Below are 18997 nucleotides of genomic sequence, written 5' to 3' on the forward strand. Positions count from 1 at the left end.
TTTATTAACAGGGCATAAGAAGGCAACAGTGGAAAGACAAAAGGCATTAATGAACATGTTAAAACTCCATCTTTAGTGTGTTTAACAGATACAGATGTTGCAGGAAGCACAAGAGATTTAGATAGATGAACATGCAAAAACTGCAAATGTTGTAATTGAGTAAAACACAAGGTGCTGGAGGAACTAAGGGGGCTAGGCAGCATCTGTGGAGGGAATGGACACCACTGTGCCTGACCTGCTGTGTCACACCAGAACTTTGGGGTTCATTCACAAAGATGGTCCTGGGCAGATGTTTCAGCTGTGAGGAGAGCCAGGACCAAATGACCTTCCGATAGAGTAGCAGAGGTTTCACTGTAACTGACTTTGGTTGGGGAACTTGGGAGAATCTCTTTGCATAGCCATTTCTCCACCTGTTCCTGACACCTTTCCACGTATCAGAGATAGATTAAAGGGCTGATCCCTGTCAATACCAAAGGCGTGTTTCAGAGATGTTAATCAAGCCAAAATAGTTGGGAAAGCCAACATCTCAGAATAGAATAAATGTATTTCCTCAATGTATTTTGAGGACCAGAGGGCATAGGTTTAAGTTGAAGGGGAAGAGATTTAATAGGAATCTAAGGGCTAACTTTTTCACACAAAGGGTGGTGGGCGTATGGAACAAGCTGCCAGAGGAGGTAGTTGAGGCTGGAACTATCCCAACGTTGAAGAAAGTTAGCCAGGTACATGGATAGGACAGATTTGGAGGGATACAGACCAAACACAGGCAAGAGGAACTAGTGCAGCTGGGACATGTTGGCTGGTGGTAAATTGGGAAAAAGGGCCTGTTTCCGCACTGCATCCCTCTACGACTGTAAACATGCAGACATTTAAAAGAGGAATTGACATATCGGAGGAATGCAGCCTGCTGTACTGTAAATTTCATTCATCGTATCGTAAAGCACAGCAACAGGACATTCAGCCCAATTCATCCATGCTAACCGGTGGATACCCTTCTGTATTTATCCCATTTCTGAGCACCTAGCCTTGCCCCTGAGCACCTAGTCCTTGCTCAATTGATTTGTGCTCATCAAATGTTCACTGTGACTCTGTTGCCACCATTCAGACAAGCAGTGCATTCCAGCTACTTACCACTCTCTGGGTGATAAAAGTCCCCTCTCAGATTCCAAATTTCTCACTACTTACCCTTTACCTATGTCCCCTAGTTTTATTTACCTCTGATATAGGGAACAGTTTCAGGTGCAGGCAAATAAATGGCAGATGGAGTTTAATCTGAGTAAATTGGAGGTGTTGCACTTTGGGACAGAATACCAAATGTAAGTATACGGTTAATGGCAAGACCCTTGACAGCATTGATGTACAGAGGGATCTTACCATTCTATCCATATCCATCCAGTAAGCAGAGTGCTTATAGAGGTGTATGAAATCCTGAGGGACATAGGGTGAATGCACACAGAGTTGGGGAATCAAGAACTAGATGGAATTGGTTTCAGGTGTGAGGGGGAAGACAATAGGATTTTGAGGGACAACATTCTCACACAGAGTGGTGCACATATGGAATGAGCTGCCAGAGAAAGTGGTTGAGGCAGGTACAATACAACATTTGGACAGATGCATGGGTCAGAAAGATTCAGAGAGATATGGGTCAAATACTGGAAAATGGACCAGCATAGATGAGCATCTTAGTCAGCATGGATGAGATGGGCTGAAGGGCCTGATTCTGTGCTGTATGACTATGATTCTCAGAGGGTGGCGAGTCTCTGGAACTCATTTCCCTCAAAGGCTAATGAAAGTAGAGTTGTTGAAAAAGTTTTTAAGATGGTGGTAGATATATTCTGGATAAGCAAGGGATGAGATGATCAGGGACATAGAGCAAAGGTTAGTCACATTAGCCGTGATCATATTGAATGGCAGAGGTGTTGAACTGAATGTTCTAGTCCCGTTCCTAATTGGTATATTTGTAAGCTGGGTAAGTGTTCCTGGAATGACGGGTGATGCCTGGCCTGCAGGAAAAGCGGCAGGTCTTTTACAGGAGGAGAGACTGTGCATGATGTCTCCCTTCCACCTTGACCATTCCAGCCAGTGCTTCCCGAGAAACAGCCCGGCTCCAGTCCTCACGCCCCTGGTGTGGATTGAAAGACGACCTCCCAGGACAGCCCCAGCCCCCGAGGCGCATCCCATCAGGAATGCGGGATAAATGTTGCAGATTTTTACAATACACTTGTTCGCAGATATAAACGTGACTGGCAGTGGGTGCTTACTAGTGGTAAAGGGATCTACTGGTTGTGCCTCAACTGAGGAGGCACCTCAAAGTCAACTGGGGTTGGCAGTTTACTGTCCCTGAAGGCAGTGCCTGAATCAGAGGGGCAGCATGGTGGCGCAGCACCAGAAGCCCGGGTTCGACCCTGATTACGGGTGCTGTCTTTACGGAGTTTGTACGTTCTCCCGCAGTCCAAAAGTCGTTCATGTTTGTGGGTTAATTGGCTGTGGTAAAATTGTTCCTAGCATGTAGGATAGTGCTAGTGTATGGGGTGATCGCTGGTCAGTGTGGACTCGGTGGGCTGAAGGGCTTATTTATGCGCTCTGAAGTCTAAAGATCAATTTTACCAAAGCCAGTTATCTTCCCGTTTTACAGAGATTGTTTTTTTTTTAAAAAAGAAACGCCAGATACTATTCATGAATGATGTGTAGTCATAACGGAAAATAACTGCAGATGCTGGTACAAATCAAAGGTTATCTGAAGTTAGAGAAATTAATGTTCATACCGCTGGGGTGTAAGCTGTCAAAGTGAAATATGAGATGCTGTTCCTCCAATTTGCGGTGGGCCTCACCATGACATTGGAGGAGGCCCATGACCTGGGAGTGGGAGGGGGAAGTTGAAGTGCTCAGCCACCGGGAGATCAGGTTGGTTAAGGCGGACTGAGCGAAACGATCGCCGAGCCTGCGTTTGGCCTAGGTGATATAGAGAAGTTGACATCTGGAACAGCGGATACAGTAGATGAGGTTGGAGGAGTTGCAGGTGAACCAAAGACTGTTTGGGTCCTTGGATGGAGTCGAGGGGGGAGGTAAAGGGACAGGTGTTGCATCTCCTGCGGTTTCAGGGGATAGTACCTGGGGAGGGGGTGGTTTGGATGGGAAGGGACGAGTGGACCAGGCAGTTACGGCGGGAACAGTCTCTGCGGAACACAGAGAGGGGAGGAGATGGGAAGGGAAGATGTGGCCAGTTGTGGGAGGTGCAGTGGGAATCGAACTAGGGGTCTCGGTGGCCCAGAATGTTAGCTGGTGGCACAGTAACATCACTGCAAAAACCACTGAGTCCAGGTACAGCATCAGACTAACACCCTGAATTATTTCATCAAACTTTGGTTCTTGAGTGAGCAGTGATGGGGAAACTCAGCAATGAATAACCCTCCAGGGGGTTTTGGCAAAAGGGCATTGCAACATTATCTGGAGTTGCACACACTGTGCTGACTCTCAGCCCGATTTCAGGTGTTAATGGTTAACAGCGCACTATTAATTCTGCAAAGCCACTTTGAAGGGGCAGATTTTCATAGCCGAGAGGTTAGTGCTGTCTGGGACCAGGCAAGGGCAGAAGTAGGGATAGGTCTTCTCGGTAAAGGTGTCTGTGAAGCTGTAAAGAAGGCTCATGTTTTCAACATCATAAAAGGACACCGTGCCAGCCTTGCAGTCCAGGTCGACGCGGATGATCTGCGGACTGATGCTGAGCTCCGTGCGCCAGGGGGAGGTGCAGGCATAGTATTCACAGCCGTCCATCATCCCAATGGCCCAGAAGCCGTTCTCTGGGTCCACCTTGATGACTCCTTTCCTTCGGGCAGATCCCTTGGCCACTCCCAAACACCAGCCAGTCAGGCCTTTCACATCCACGTCCCAGTGATGCCTCCCCGAGGCGAATCCTTCCGAGCCCAGCACTGAGACGCAGGAGTCGAACCTCTCTGGGTTATCCGGCAGCTGCAGCCTGGATAGACGGTAGCCCATGACGGTCAGATCCTCGGACAGGTGGAGCCAGGGCGCGGCTGTGTTTGGATCCAGGGTCACAGGGGCTGTAATGAGGGGGGGGACAACAAGGTAAAGTAAGCAGGAGTAGTTTGCAATACAATACATGCAAAGCGAAGTGGTACACATTTGCAGCGCCGAAGTAGAGATGGTTGAGTAAATATCTTGTCCAATCCATATTGAAGCAATGACCAAGAAAGCACACCAGCACCCCCCCTTCCTTCAAAAGCTTAGGATGTTCGGCATTCCCCCATCAACTCTCACCAACTTCTACTGATGCGCCGTAGAAAGCATTTTATCTGGAAGCATCACAGCTTGGTTTGGGAACAGCTCCAGCAAAGGTCGTAAGAAATGACAGAGTATTGTGGAGGCAGCCCAGACCCTCACACAAACCAACCTCCCTTCTATCGACTTCATTTATAGCTCTCTGCCTCGGCAAGGCCACCAGCATAATCAAGGATGAATTGCACCCTGGTCATTCCCTCGTCTCCCCTCTCCCATCAGGCAAGAGGTGTGGAAGTGTGAAAATGCACACCTCTAGATTTAAGGACAGTTTCTTCCCAGCTGTTATCAGGCAGAACCATCCTATCTACAAGAGTTTATTCCTGAACTAGTTATTGGAGACCTTCGGACTATTTGGGGGATGAAGTGTCCCCAGTATCCTAACTGATGGTTGAGTGGGCAGGGAATTCAGCTGCTGGGCGGCATGATGGCGCAACGGTGGTGTTGCAGACGTACAGCGCTAGAGACTCACTCTGGAGCGCCACACTCCAAAGACGTACAGGTTTGCAGGTTAATTGGTTTCGGTAATTGGCTACAACCCCACCCCCCCCACCCTCCCTGAGTCTGTGCCGACCAGGAAGCCGCGCACACTAGCACTTTCAAACACACTAGGGATAATTAAACATTTTTAACGGCCAATTAACCTACAAACCTATACATCGTTGGGTGTAGGAAGAAACTGGAGCACCCTGGGAAAACCCACATAGTCACGGGGAGAAAGTACAGACTCCATACAGATAACACCCGTAATCATGATCGAACCTGTGGCCCTGGCACTGTCAGACTGCAACACCACTGTGCCGCGCCCTTCTCTCCTACTGTGACACACGAGGATGCCATTTGATCCTTTGGCTCCACGATAGCTCCTGGCAAAGCAATCCCATCCCTTCCCTCCTCACTCATATCTGTCCTCAGACACATCTAAATTCCTTTGTTCCACCACTGGAGTTGGTTCATGGTCCCACAGCGCAAGTCTACAGTGATTTTGTAAACTGATTTTCACCCATTGTCACAAAGGTTTTCAGCCGATCCGAATGGAAATAACTGTTTGCCACAGCACAGATTTAATGCGCCGACAGAGGGCAAACTCCAAACTTTGGGCACCGGTGATGTACACAAACCTGTGTTGATAATGTTCAGCATTTTCTTCCAGACTCGGTACTGTAAGGAACCGACATAGCGTCCCACATCAATCATCGCGGAGACTGGCTTAGGATCTTGCAGAGTGCAGTTGGCTCTGGGATGAGAGGGAATGTCAGAGAGGTTATAAGGTCTGGATTTAGCGAGCAGTCTACAGAACGCTGTACGGTCTGAGCATCAGTTAAAGTGAGACTGCAGCACAAAGAACAGAAACAAGACCGAAAGAAGGGCGTGCAATTTGGATGAGAAAATGGAGTGCGATTAGTCAGAGTTTACTAAAGATACAAAACTGGTGGCAGTGCAAGGGGTGAAGAGGATTTAGACTTTTTCATAGACTTTTATAGATGCAGTGTGAAATAGGCCCTTCGCCCCAAGTCCGTGTCGACCAGCGATCACCCCGTACACTAGCACTATCCTACACACTGGGGACAACTTACAATTTTTACCGAAGTCAAATTAACCTACAAACCTGTACGTCTTTGTGGTGTGGGAGGAAACCGGAGCACCCGGATAAAACCCGCGCTGTCACAGGGGGAACATACCAGTCCGTACAGCCAGCACCCGTAGTCAGGACCGAAAACCCGGGTCTCTGGCGCTGCAAGGCAGCAACTCTACCGCTGCGCCGTGAAGAAGGAAGGCTTCAGGAGGACCTAGAGAGCCATTGTAAATGGGCGAGGGAAGGCCATATGGAGCATAATGTGGAAAAATGGTGGTCATTTACCTTGATAGAAAGAATTGAGGTTTTTGATAGAAAGTTGCGAGTTTTTTTTTTTTTAAGGCAAGCAATTGAAAGTGTCAAGAGGAATCTGGATGTTCATTTGCCCGAGTCCCTGAAAGTTAATACATAGATACAGAAAGCCCCATTGTACTCTTGCAACAAATCCACAATTAAATTAGTGGGTGGGAGTGGAGACGATGTGCCCAAGGTATCAGTGCGGGACCATACCGTTTGTCATACATATGTAATAACGATTTGAATGAGAACCTGGGTGCGTAATTAGTAAATCTGCAGATGTCACCAACATTGGTGGTACAGTGGACAGGATTGTTGAAGGTTACAACAGGATCCAGGTAAACAGGGAAAGTAGGAAATGCAATGGCAGATGCAAATTAACTCAGGCAGGTACATTTTAGGAAGTTAAACCAGGCTAGGACGTAGACAATGAATGACAGGGTCCTGGAGAGCGTTGCTGAAAAGGGAGACCAAGCGTAACAAGTGCACAGTCCCCTGACAGTAACAACACAGGTAGACAGCAAAGGTGGTGAAGAAGGCGTGTGTTATGCTTGCCTTCATCGGTCAGGGAATGAGTACAGGAGTTGTTACATCATTTCGAGTAGGACGGTGTTGGCGAGACTGCACTTGTAGTATTGGGTGCAGTTCTGGTCACCGTACTCTAGGTAAGATTAAACTAGAGAGGCTGCTAATTCAAAAGGATATAGCTGGGATTAGAGGGCTTGAGTACGAAGAAACTGGATAGTCTGTAACTGTTTTCCTTTAATCAAAAGAGGCCGCGGGCTGATCTTATGGAAGTTTGTAAAAGCATGAGTGGCATAGATGAAGAGGTGATGGTCAGTTCTCCGGTGTAAGGGAGTCTTAAACTAGAGGGCATAGGTTTGGTCAGTGTGGGCAGAGTTACATTTGGACACTTCATGTACTGGAAAGGTTTGAGGGATTTGGCTCGGGTAGACAAAATGATCGGCATGGACAAGTTGGGATAAAGGGCCTATTTCTGTGGTGTATGGCCTTATGACTAGGCTTTAGAGATACAGCAGGAAACAGGCCCTTCACCCCACACCAACCAGCGATTCCTGTACACTAGCACCATCCTATACACGAGGGACAATTTACAATTTTACCAGCCAATTAACCTACAAACCTATACATCTTTGGAGTTTAGGGGGAAACCGGAGTACCCAGAGAAAACCCACTTGGTCACACGGACAACATACAAACTCTGCACAGACAGCACCCAGAGCCAGGATCGAAGTCTGGCCTCTGGCGCTGTAAGGCAGCAGCTCTACCGCTGCGTCACTGTGCTAACTAAGGCAGAGAATTAGGTGATGTTCATCAAGAGAGTGGTGTTCATACCTTTTTCTAGTTTCTGGAAGATTCTGGAAGAAAAGAAAAAAAAGATTTAATTGAGATGCCATTAAAGGTTCATTCAACAAACGAAGCACGTTTTCGGAGGCTGACACTTTGCTGAGGCACTTTGAGGTGGTTCAGTGTTATGTGGGTATTGATGATGTATAAAAAGGCTGTACAGTGGGTCATGGCAATCCCTCGCGGTCGAGGATGATGGTCTACGTTCCTTCACAAAACGAAGACGCCTGTGCATGTGCTTGTTTAACGTGTACTTGATGTTGCACTCCAAGAAGCACACGGTCCTTCACAAATCAATCAACTAATTCCAATGGCAAGAGAACCAAAACGATTGGAGCTGATAGGTATGTTGCAGCCTTCATCCGCCTTCACTACCGTTGAGTTCAAGATAACTTTGTCCGCCTGGTCCACCGTTGAGGTCTTGTGTACAGTGGGTGGCGCAGCGGTAGAGTTGCTGCCTCACGGTGCCGGAGACCCAGGTTTGATCCTAACCTTGGGTGCTGTCTGTGTGGAGTTTGCACTTTCTCCCTTTCAACTGTGTGGGTTTTCTCCGGGTGCTCTGGTTTCCTCCCACATTTCCAAAGAAGTGTAAGTTTGTATACTAATTGGCTTCTGTAAATATGTGGCTAATGTATAGGATAGGATATATTTCTAAAAGTTAATGGATGACGTCAGAGTCTTGAAAAACATGGCAATGTCAGCATTGAAAAGCTGCTCTCTTTAGACTGGACCAAAATCAAGGGGTCAGAGGCCCAAGATCCGGAGTTATGGGAGATGGGATGGGTTTCGTTTGGATCTGGAAAACCTTTCCTGAGAAGGTGGTGGGAGCTGACGTGCTATGTTAGTGGGAGCTGGGCAAATGTTGGAGATAAAGAGGCTTTGGAGAAAGGGACGGATGCGGTATCAAGGGTAGGGTGGACAAAATTCATTAGCCATTTGTCCTTCTCCTAAAACACTTCTGCTCTATTCACTGCAATGGTTTTATCTATCAGCACCTTATTGCAATAATCTCATAGGACCACCTCTCACTCACCAGAAGGAAGAGTGCAGAATCTTGTTGGCTGAGTTGGCTCTCAAGAGCCTGAATGTTGGCTTTCAGCATGGAAATCTCCTCAGAGATTCTCTTAACCTTCTGCTGCAATGACTGAACCTTGTTCCTTTCCTCCTTTCGAAGACTGTTCACCAGAGTCTCCTCCTCGGAGTGAAGGAAGCCGTGAAGTTTCTGAAACTCCTGTCTGATTTGTTTTTCAGTTCTCGAAGCCTGACTCTAGAACAAACAGAAGTGAGTTACTATTATTTGAAACTCAAATTTAAAATAAAAAATGCAGAGGCTGGAAATTTAAATTCACAACTTGGATACAAAGTTGGCTTGGTGGAAGAAGTCAGAGGGTGGTAGTGCAGGATTTTTTGTCTAGATTGGAGGTCTGTAACTAGTGGAGTGCCACTGGGATCAGTGTTGGGTCCTCTTGTTCGACAATTTAGATGAGGACATAGTAAGTTTGCAGATGGCAACAAAATTGGTGGTGTAATGGACGATGAAGGTTATCTAAGATTACAATGGGATCTAGGGCAGCACAGTGGCGCAGCGATAGAGTTGCTGCCTTACAGTGCCGGAGACCCGGGTTCGATCATGACTACGGGTGATGGACACAAAATGCTGGAGTAACTCAGCGGGACAGGCAGCATCTCTGGAGAAAACGAATAGGCGCTGTCTGTCCGGAGATCATACGTTCTCCCTGTGACGCGTTTTCTCCAGGTGCTACGGTCTCCTTAACATTCCAAAGACATGTAGGTTTGTGGGTTAATTGGCTTCTGTAAATTGCATGATAGCACCAGTGTGTGGGTGGTCACTGGTTGGCACGGACTCGGTGGGCCAAAGGGCCTGTTTCCACACTGTATCTCTAAACTAAACTGGGAAAGTGGGCCAAGGAAGGCAGGTGGAATTTAACAAGGTAAAAATTAAATATTGCATGTTAGGAAGTTGAACCAGGACCAAAAGAAAATAGACAATAGGTGCAGGAGTAGGCCATTCGGCCCTTCGAGCCAGCACCACCATTCAATGTGATCATGGCTGATCATTCTCAATCAGTACCCGTTACTGCCTTCTCCCCATACCCCCTGACTCTGCTATCCTTAAGAGCTCTATCTAGCTTTCTCTTGAAAGCACTCAGAGAATTGGCCTCCACTGCCTTCTGAGGCAGAGAATTCCACAGATTTACAACTCTCTGACTGAAAAGGTTTTTCCTCATCTCTGTTCTAAATGGCCTACCCCTTATTCTTAATCTGTGGCCCCTGGTTCTGGACTCCGCCAACATTGGGAACATGTTTCCTGCCTCTAACGTATCCAATCCCTTAATAATCTTATATGTTTCAATAAGATCCCCTCACATCCTTCTAAATTCCAGTGTGTACAAGCCTAGTCGATGGTTTTTTATTTTTTTTGGTTGTGTATGTGTGGGGGGTGGTGGTGTGGGTGGGGGGCGGGTGGGGGGTGGGGGAAACCTTTCTCTTTTAGGTCTCTTCCTCACGGCATGGGGTGCGGCTCGGCCGTGGGGCCTAACATCGCCCGGCGTGGCTCGGCCGCTGGACTTAACATCGCCCGGCGCTGCTCGGCCACTAGACTTGACAGTGCCCGGTGCGGCTTGGCCGCGGGGCCTTCCATCGCCCGGTGCGGCTCGGCCGCGGGGCCTAACATCGCTGGTGCGGCTCGGCCGCTGGACTTAACAGTGCCCGGGCCGCGGGGCCTAACATCGCCTGGCGCGGCTCGGCCGCGGGACTTTTCATCGCTGGTGTGGCTCGGCCGCTGGACTTAACATCGCCCGGTGCGGCTTGGCCGCGGGGCCTTCCATCGCCCGGTGCGGCTCGGCCGCTGGACTTAACATCGCCCGGTGCGGCTCGGCCGCGGGACTTGGCTGCGCACGGCTCGGTCGCGGGGCCTTCCACCGCCCGGTTCGGCCGCGAGACGTCTCAGCGCCCGGTACGACTCGGCCGCGGGGACTTCCATCCCCTTGCGGGGACTGTGCGGGTCGGTCGGGGACGAGCTGTCTGTCCGTGGGCGTGGGGAAGAGAGTGGAAGTTTTGTTGCCTCCATCACAGTGAGGAGGTGTTTGGAGTCACTGTGATGGACGTTATGTGTTGGGGTCATGTGTCTTGTGTTCTTTTTTGTGTGTGACTGCTATGTAGTTTCGTTCAGCGGTAAATGTCAGCGGTTTGGCCAGTGTTCTCTCTCTGCAAATACTACTTGATAATACATCGACTCCTTTAAGTCCAGGCTCAAAACCTATTTCTACTCCCTAGCGTTTGAGGCTCATTGAGGAGGCGCTGTGAACTGTTTGCGTGCTACTGTATGTTTCATTTTTTTTCCCATTGGAACCTAATCAGATGTACAGCACTTTGGTCAACGTGGGTTGTTTTTAAATGTGCTATACAAATAAAATTGACTTGACTTGACTTGACTTGATCAGCTGGTCATTTTCCAGCATTCTTCTTTTGGTTTCAGTTTCAACAGTTAGCTATGATCAGCATTTCAGTCTTAACATTTCACCTTTTTTTCTCCACCTGCAATCACTAATGTATTATTAACTAGACAGCTCCAGACTTTAGACATGCTGTGCAGAAACAGACCCTTTGGCACACCAAGTCCGCGCAGACCAGCAATCACCCCGTACACTAGCACTATCCTACACACTAGAGACAATTTACAATTTTACCGAAGGCAATTAGCCTGCAAACCTGTATGTCTTTGGAGAGTGGGAGGTAACTGGAGCACCGGGAGAAAACCCACAGTCACAGGGAGAATGTAAAAACTCCATAAAGAAAGACCCAGTCAGGAAGGACCCTGAGTCTCTGGCGCTGTAACAAGTTACAAATTTGCACCAATTTTTTTAACGTGGAATTGTTTACAAAGCAAAAAAGGAGACAAAGACAAAGCCACACACACAGAAACACGCACGCACGCACGCACACACACACACACACACACACACACACACACACACACACACACACACAGAGAGAGACACACACACACACACAGAGGCCGGTCCCACGTTCTAGAGCTCACCTTCATATGGTTTAAAGTCAGGTCAATCTCATTCCTGATCCCAAGGAATTTCTCTGCCTTGCATTTCAGAGTTTTGATCGATGTCTTCAGTCCATCCTGAAAGAATTATGTTGATGAATTTAGTTTCAGCAACAGCACATCAAGACAGAGCAAGAGATTAATGCGTAGGAAAGAACTGCAGATGCTGGTTTATACCGAAGAGAGACGCAAAGTGCTGGGGTAACTCAACGGGTCAAGTAGCATCTCCGTAGACAAAGGATGGGTGACATTTCGGGTCGGGACTGTTCTTCAGAAGAAGGGTCCCGATCTGAAACATTGCGCAAGAAATTAATGTGAGTGTTTTAAAATGAGTACATGGGGGTGGATACCCTCAATGCGTCATGCAACGTAAACCAGTCAGCCGGAGAGATGAACGAGAACTTGGACTACAGGTTCATTTATCACATTAGAATGACGTGATCATTCTGATCACCTGATCAACAACTAAACACCTAAACATTCTAACTACCTGATCAACTCATTGTCCACAGACACACACAAAATTTGGATCCAAAACTTTCTTGGTCGTAGAAGGCAAAGGCTTCTTCTCTCACTGGAGGTCAGTGATGTTCTGGAAAGATCCGTGCAGGGACCTCTGTTGTTTATATATAAACAATGGGCTGAATGGCCTAATTCTGTTCCTATGTCTTGTGAATCAAGCAGCAAAGGATGTAGACTTAAGGTGGGGAGATCATGTCTCACAAATCTGTTTTTGAAGAAGTAAGTAGTTAGTGTTGCATTTTAGGAAGTCAAACCAAGGTATTGGGAAGTGTTGTAGAGCAGAGGAATCTAGGAATACAGGTACATAGTTCCTTGAAAGTGGAGTCACGGGTGTATCTGGTGGTCAAGAATGCTTTTGGTGCATTGGCGTTCATCAATCAGGATATTGAGTATAGAAGTTGGGATATTATGTTACAGTTGTGCAAGACGTTGGTGAGGCCACATTTGGAGTATTGTGTTCAGCTTTGGTCACCCTGATTTAGGAAGGATATTATTAAGCTGAAAAAGGTGCAGAGAAGATTTGAAGATGTTGACAGAACTCAATGGCCTGAGCTCTCGGGAGAGGTTGGGCAGGTGAGGAATTTGTTCCTTGAATGCAATAGGATGAGGGGTGATCTGACAGAGGTGTGTCAATTTATGAGCAGAATAGATAGGGTGAATGTACAGAGTCTTTAACCCAGAGTAGAAGTTGCAGAATTCATTGCCACAGACAGCAGTGGAGGTGAAGTCAATAGACAATAGGTGCAGGATTAGGCCATTCGGCCCTTCTTGCCAGCACCGCCATTCAAAGTGATCATGGCTGATCATTCTCAATCAGTACCCCGTTCCTGCCTTCTCCCCATACCCCCTGACTCCTCTATCCTTAAGAGCTCTATCTAGCTCTCTCTTGAATGCATTCAGAGAATTGGCCTCCACTGCCTTCTGAGGCAGAGAATTCCACAGATTCACAACTCTCTGACTGAAAAAGTTTTTCCTCATCTCTGTTCTAAATGGCCTACCCCTTATTCTTAAACTGTGGCCCCTGGTTCTGGACTCCCCCAACATTGGGAACATGTTTCCTGCCTCTAACGTGTCCAACCCCTTAATAATCTTATACGTTTCGATAAGGTCTCCTCTTGTCCTTCTAAATTCCAGTGTTTACAAGCCTAGTCGCTCCAGTCTTTCAACATACGACAGTCCCGCCATTCCGGGAATTAACCGAGTACACCTACGCTGCACGCCCTCAATAGTAAGAATATCCTTCCTCAAATTTGGAGACCAAAACTGCACCCAGTACTCCAGGTGTGGTCTCACTAGGGCCCTGTACAACTGCAGAAGGACCTCTTTGCTCTCCCTCTCCCTCTCCCTCTCCCCTCCACAACAGACTTGTTTCACACCCAAGCGGATTGTGCCTTTAGTAGTCAATACCTTCTCTGACTATGGGCAGCAGTTCTCCATTGAGACTGGGCGGGTGTGCCTGGAACTGCAGACTGGGTGCAATTCACACAGCCCTGATTCAAACAGCTTTTACAACCCACCTCCCATTTATTTACACCGGCCTAGATTAGTGTCAGTGCCGACTTAATGATGTTCCAACATCACACAAATAGGTGTGGCTGGATCCCAGACAGGAGTGTTCAGGGTGGGTGTTGGTAGGGTGGGTGCTAACGAGGTGGCTCCCCCAGTGTTGGAGAGTTTGGAGAGGGTGCCGAAGAGGCTTATCAGGATACTGCCTGGATTAGATGGGTTTTAACTAGGATAGATTGGACAAATGTAGATTATTTTCCCTGGAACGTCCAACAGAGGATGTACGTCCTGCGGCAGCTGAGGAAACACAATCTGCCACAGGCAATGATGGTCCAATTCTATACTGCCATCGTAGAGCCTGCCCTCAACTTCTCCATCATGGTCTGGTTTGGCTCAGCCACCAAGCACCACATCCGGAGGCTGCAACGAATCGTTCGATCAGCTGAGAAGGTTGTTGGCTGTAACCTTACCCCCATTGACGAACTGTACACTGCAAGGGCCAGGAGGCAAGTGGGCAAGATCATCTCTGACTCCTCTCACCCTGGCCACAATCTCTTTGAAGCACTTCCCTCTAAAAGGCGACTCCAGACTGTCAAAGCATCCACAGCCAGACATAAAAACAGCTTTTTCCCACGAGTAGTAGCGTAATAAATTCTGTAGTCTCTTTTTTGCTCTGGTTTATTTCACTCACATGTTTAAAACCAGATTGATCCCTGGGATGGTGGGACTTTCATATGAGGAAAGACTGGATAGACTGGGCTTGTACTCGCTGGAATTTAGAAGACTGAGGGGGGATCTTATAGAAACATATAAAATTCTTAAGGGGTTGGAGAGGCTAGATGCGGGAAGATTGTTCCCGATGTTGGGGGAGTCCAGAACCAGGGGTCACAGCTTAAGGATAAGGGGGAAGTCTTTTAGGACCGAGATGAGAAAACATTTCTTCACACAGAGAGTGGTGAGTCTGTGGAATTCTCTGCCACAGAAGGTAGTTGAGGCCAGTTCATTGGCTATATTTAAGAGGGAGTTAGATGTGGCCCTTTTTGCTAAAGGGATCAGGGGGTATGGAGAGAAGGCAGGTACAGGCTACTGAGCTGGATGATCAGCCATGATCATATTGAATGGTGGTGCAGGCTCGAAGGGCCGAATGGCCTACTCCTGCACCTATTTTCTATGTTTCTATGTTTCTAAAACGTAATGTGTATTCTTAATGTTTTATGCTTTATTCTTAATTGTTTACTGTATGTTCGTGTTGTTACTTGCGAGCGGAGCACCAAGGCACATTCCTTGTATGTGTACATACTTGGCCAATAAACTTATTCATTCATAAACTTATTCATTCATTCATTCATATAATCCAGGCAGCATCCTGATGAACCTCTTCTGCACCATCACCAAGGCCTCCTGTAATGGGGTGTCCAGAGCTATACACAATGCTCCACATGGGGCCCAACCAAAGTTTCACAAAGCTGCATCGTGACTTGCTGACTCTTGTCCACCATGCCGATAACAATGAATGTAAGCATACCATACGCCTTCATTGCTTCTCTATCCATTTGGGCTGTCAATTAAGGGATATTGTTTCAGAATAAGGGGTTGTCCACTTCAGGTAGACATGGGGACAAGTTTCTGCTCTCAGACTGGATGAAACACTTGCCTGGAGAAACACAGAGGAGTCATTGAAGGCCGGGACTGGCAGATCGTTGGGTCTATTGGGAGTCGAGGATAATGGAAAACGGGCTTGGAAATGGTGATTGGGGGTAGGACCCCATGGACAACAGAGAATGATGGAGGGGTGAATGGCCTGCTCTTGTTTCTTTCAATGCTCTTCTGCAGCCTTGCAAGCAATGCAGATGAAACAGAAAATCATAAGGATAGTAATTGTTAGCAAATGTGTGCACAAATGCCGTGTAAAGAGACAAATGATTGCAGCTGCTGGAATAATGTGAAATAAACAAAGTGGAGGAACTCGGTGGGTCCAGCAGCATCTGTGGAGGGAATGGACAGGCGCAGTTTCCAGTTCGGACCACCCTTCAATAAGGATCCTTCAGCAGTGCGGGTCTGGAGAGATGTCGTGGCCCCTTCCCTTGAGAATGAGCATGTGGCAGAGAGAATCAGAAATTTTAGTTTTAGTTTAAAGATGCAGCGCGGAAACGGGCCCTTTGCCCCACCGAGTCCGCGCCAACCAGCAATCCCCATACACTAGCACTATCCTACACCAACATATCTTTTGGAAGGAAAGCTAGTTTGTCACTGGGAGATAGACACAAAATAGTAACTCAGCGGGATAGGCAGCATGTCTGGACAGAAGGAATGGGTGACGTTTCGGGTCGAGACCCTTCTTCAGGGAGAACGTGCAAACTCCACACAGATAGCACCAGAGATCATGATCGAACCCTGGTCTCAGGCGCAGTGAGGCAGTGGAACGACCAGCCATGCCACATTGTTGGCCCTGCAGGAGCCTGGGGATTAGTTTATCATTGCCACATGTATCGAGGTACAGCAAAAAGCTTTTGTTTGCTTACTGTCCGATCAAATCAGATAGTACTCTACATGAATACAATCAAGCAATACAAAATCAAAAGTAGAGCAAAGTGAAAGATACAGAGTGCTAAAATATAGCTCTCAGCATTGTTGAGTAACAGTACCAGAGAAAAGTCCAATGTCTGCAATGAGGAAGATTGGAGAATGAGTTCTGTACCCTAGCTTATGGAAGGACCATTCAGAAGTTTAGTTTAGTTTTGTTGTTTAGTTTAGAGATACAGCACAGAAAATGGCCCTTCAGCCCACTTTTGGTGCATTCCAGTCTGGACGGGCCGAATGGTTGCACAGATACTCAGTGAGGCAGATGCCAGGGTATTCCATGGAGCACAGGACTATTGGCCAGTGGTTCCTTCCCTTTGGCGTAGGCAGGACAGGAATTTCAGACTGGTGGCCAATAGTACCTGGTTTGGGAATACAGATCCTACTGCGGAGGGGCGAGCGACTGACTTAGAACAAAAGATTAAAATCCCCCTCTTGAGTACCCGAGGCTCTGGAAGGGAATCCCCCAGTTGCAAAGTCAGTGGTTCAGTTCTGCTGATGTTTCAGAGCAGGGGCAAACAGATGGGGGGGATTTAACTAGGTCGGGGCTAGGTTCCTGTGGCATGTGTGTGCACTAATCTCTTCCTGAATGGCCTGCTCATTAACGTTTCAGCCACTGTAATCATTGCTTCTTCCTGTTTTTTAACCTTGGAGGCACAAAGAACTGCAGATGCTGGTTTATTACCACAAAAAATGCACAAAGGGCTGGAATAACTCAGCGGGCCAAGCAGCATCTCTGGATAACATTAGTTGTAGGGAGTGTGTAGTAATACTGTGTAGGAAGAAACTGCTGATGTTGGTTTACAACGAAGATAGAAACAAAATGCTGGAGTAACTCAGCGGGACATGCAGCATTTTCTTTTCTCCAGAGATGCTGCCTGTCCCTCTGAGTTACTCCAGCATTTTGTGTATAGCGCTCGCTTGTGAATGAGTGATTGGTGGTCGGCGTGGATTTGTTTCCTAAGAAGGGTCTGTTTCCATGTTGTATCTCTAAACCAAACAAAAAATGAACTGGTGAGCTTTCAGGTGGGGGTCCCTTCTTAGAAGTCAAGAGATCAGTCTGAAGAAGGGTCCTAACCCAAAATGTCACCTATCCAAGTTCTCCAGAGATGTTGCCTGGCCCTCTGAGTTACTCCAGCACTTTGTGGCTTTTCAACCTTTATATCGATTTTCAGCTGACATGTTAAGAGTCATAGAGTGTGGAAACAGGCCCTTCGGCCCAACATGTCCCAGCTACACTAGTCCCACCTGCCCCGCGTTTGGTCCTCCAAACCTGTCCTATTCATGTACCTGTCTAACTGTTCCTTAAATGTCGGGGTAGTCCCTGCCTCTTCTGGCAGCTTGTTCCGTACAACCACGAGTAGGGATATTGGATGTGGTCGTAGTTTTTCAGTCTGAAGAAGGGTCTCGACCCGAAACGTCACCCATTCCTTCTCTCCCGAGATGCTGCCTGACCTGCTGAGTTACTCCAGCATTTTGCGAATATAGGGATAGTGGATGTTCTGAACCATCGCCTTGCCGGACACTCTCCTCCCCTGGGAACGAACCCCCGTATGCATTGTGTGCCCCCCGATATACACCGCCCGCCCAAGCCCCACCTCGACGCTCCGGCCCCCTCACCTTGCACTCTTTCGCTGCCTCGTCCAAAGGAAGGCACTTGTGGTTTTCGTGCTTCTTCGAGTGCAGGCAGACGACACACAGCACCTCCTCGTCCTCCTTGCAGAAGAGCTTCAGCTCCTCGTTGTGCTGCCCGCACATGTCCTCCTGCCCCCGAGACCTGCTCGCTTCCTTCAGGAAAGAGTCGACAATGTTGGCCAGCGTGCGGTTCCATTTTAAGTCGCTGTTGGAATATGTCTCCCGGCAAACCGGGCAGTCACAGCCTCCCTTTTGTTTCCAGTAGCTCATCAGACAAGCGCAGCAGAAGTTGTGCTGACACGGCGGGAACACAGGGTCCTTGAAGATGTCCTGACATATTGGGCAGGAGAGCTCGTCTTCCAACCAAGATATCTTTTGTCCCTGATCCATTTTTTTTTCCCTTCTTTTTTTTTTGTTGCCACCAGCCTTCTCGAACAAGCCCGTTTCCTGTTGACGGGCCGGCCCACGGAGATACACTCCAGTGCGGTTTCACTTCCTAGTCCTGGTGCTCATTTAAAGAGACACTGCCCACTGTAAAAAAAAAAAACTCCTTCAGTCCTCCAACTTAGTTCTCTCTGGAACCCCTGGACGCTGAGGGGAGACCCGGTGGAATGGTCAAAAGTGATAGGAGCAGAATTGGGCCATTCGGCCCATCAAGTCTACTCCGCCATTCAACCATGGCTGATCTATCTCTCCCTCCTAACCCCATTCTCCTGCCTTCTCCCCATAACCTCTGACAACCCGTACTAATCAAGAATCTATCTATCTCTGCCTTTGAAATATCAATTGATGGCCTCCACAGCCTTATAGACAATAGGTGCAGGAGGAGGCCATTCGGCCCTTCGAGCCAGCACCGCCATTCAATGTGATCATGGCTGATCATTCTCAATCAGTACCCCGTTCCTGCCTTCTCCCCATACCCCCTGACTCCGCTATCCTTAAGAGCTCTATCTAGCTCTCTCTTGAATGCATTCAGAGAATTGGCCTCCGCTGCCTTCTGTGGAAGGAAATATCAACGATTTGAATAAGAATGTAGAAGGCTAAAACTTTATTCCTTGAAATGCATGAGGCTGTGGGGCGATCTTTAGAGGTGTATAAAGACCATTAAGGGAATAGATATGGTGAGTACACAAAGTATT

General features: G+C 47.8%; 1 protein-coding gene across 1 annotated transcript; it reads right to left on the reverse strand.

Moving 5' to 3' along the window:
• On the reverse strand, positions 1-18310 carry LOC144596759 (zinc-binding protein A33-like). Its single transcript, XM_078405520.1, has 6 exons — positions 17844-18310; positions 11598-11693; positions 8568-8801; positions 7523-7545; positions 5415-5530; positions 1-4058 (listed from the first exon to the last, which is right to left on the reverse strand). The coding sequence occupies exons 1-6, from the start codon at positions 18246-18248 to the stop codon at positions 3511-3513; spliced, it is 1422 nt and encodes a 473-aa protein (XP_078261646.1). The 5' UTR covers positions 18249-18310; the 3' UTR covers positions 1-3510.
• Between the last annotated feature and the right edge of the window lie 687 nt (positions 18311-18997).

The sequence above is a fragment of the Rhinoraja longicauda genome, chromosome 9 (genome assembly GCF_053455715.1).
Source record: "Rhinoraja longicauda isolate Sanriku21f chromosome 9, sRhiLon1.1, whole genome shotgun sequence".
Classification (NCBI taxonomy): domain Eukaryota; kingdom Metazoa; phylum Chordata; class Chondrichthyes; order Rajiformes; family Arhynchobatidae; genus Rhinoraja; species Rhinoraja longicauda.

Coding starts and splice junctions, on each gene's coding strand:
- LOC144596759 (XM_078405520.1), bottom strand. CDS start 18,248: ATGGATCAGGGACAAAAGATATCTTGGTTGGAAGACGAGCTCTCCTGC. Junction 8,802..11,597: donor TGACTTTAAACCATATGAAG/GTGAGCTCTAGA, acceptor TGTTTGTTCTAG/AGTCAGGCTTCGAGAACTGA. Junction 5,531..7,522: donor CTTCCAGAAACTAGAAAAAG/GTATGAACACCA, acceptor CTCTCATCCCAG/AGCCAACTGCACTCTGCAAG.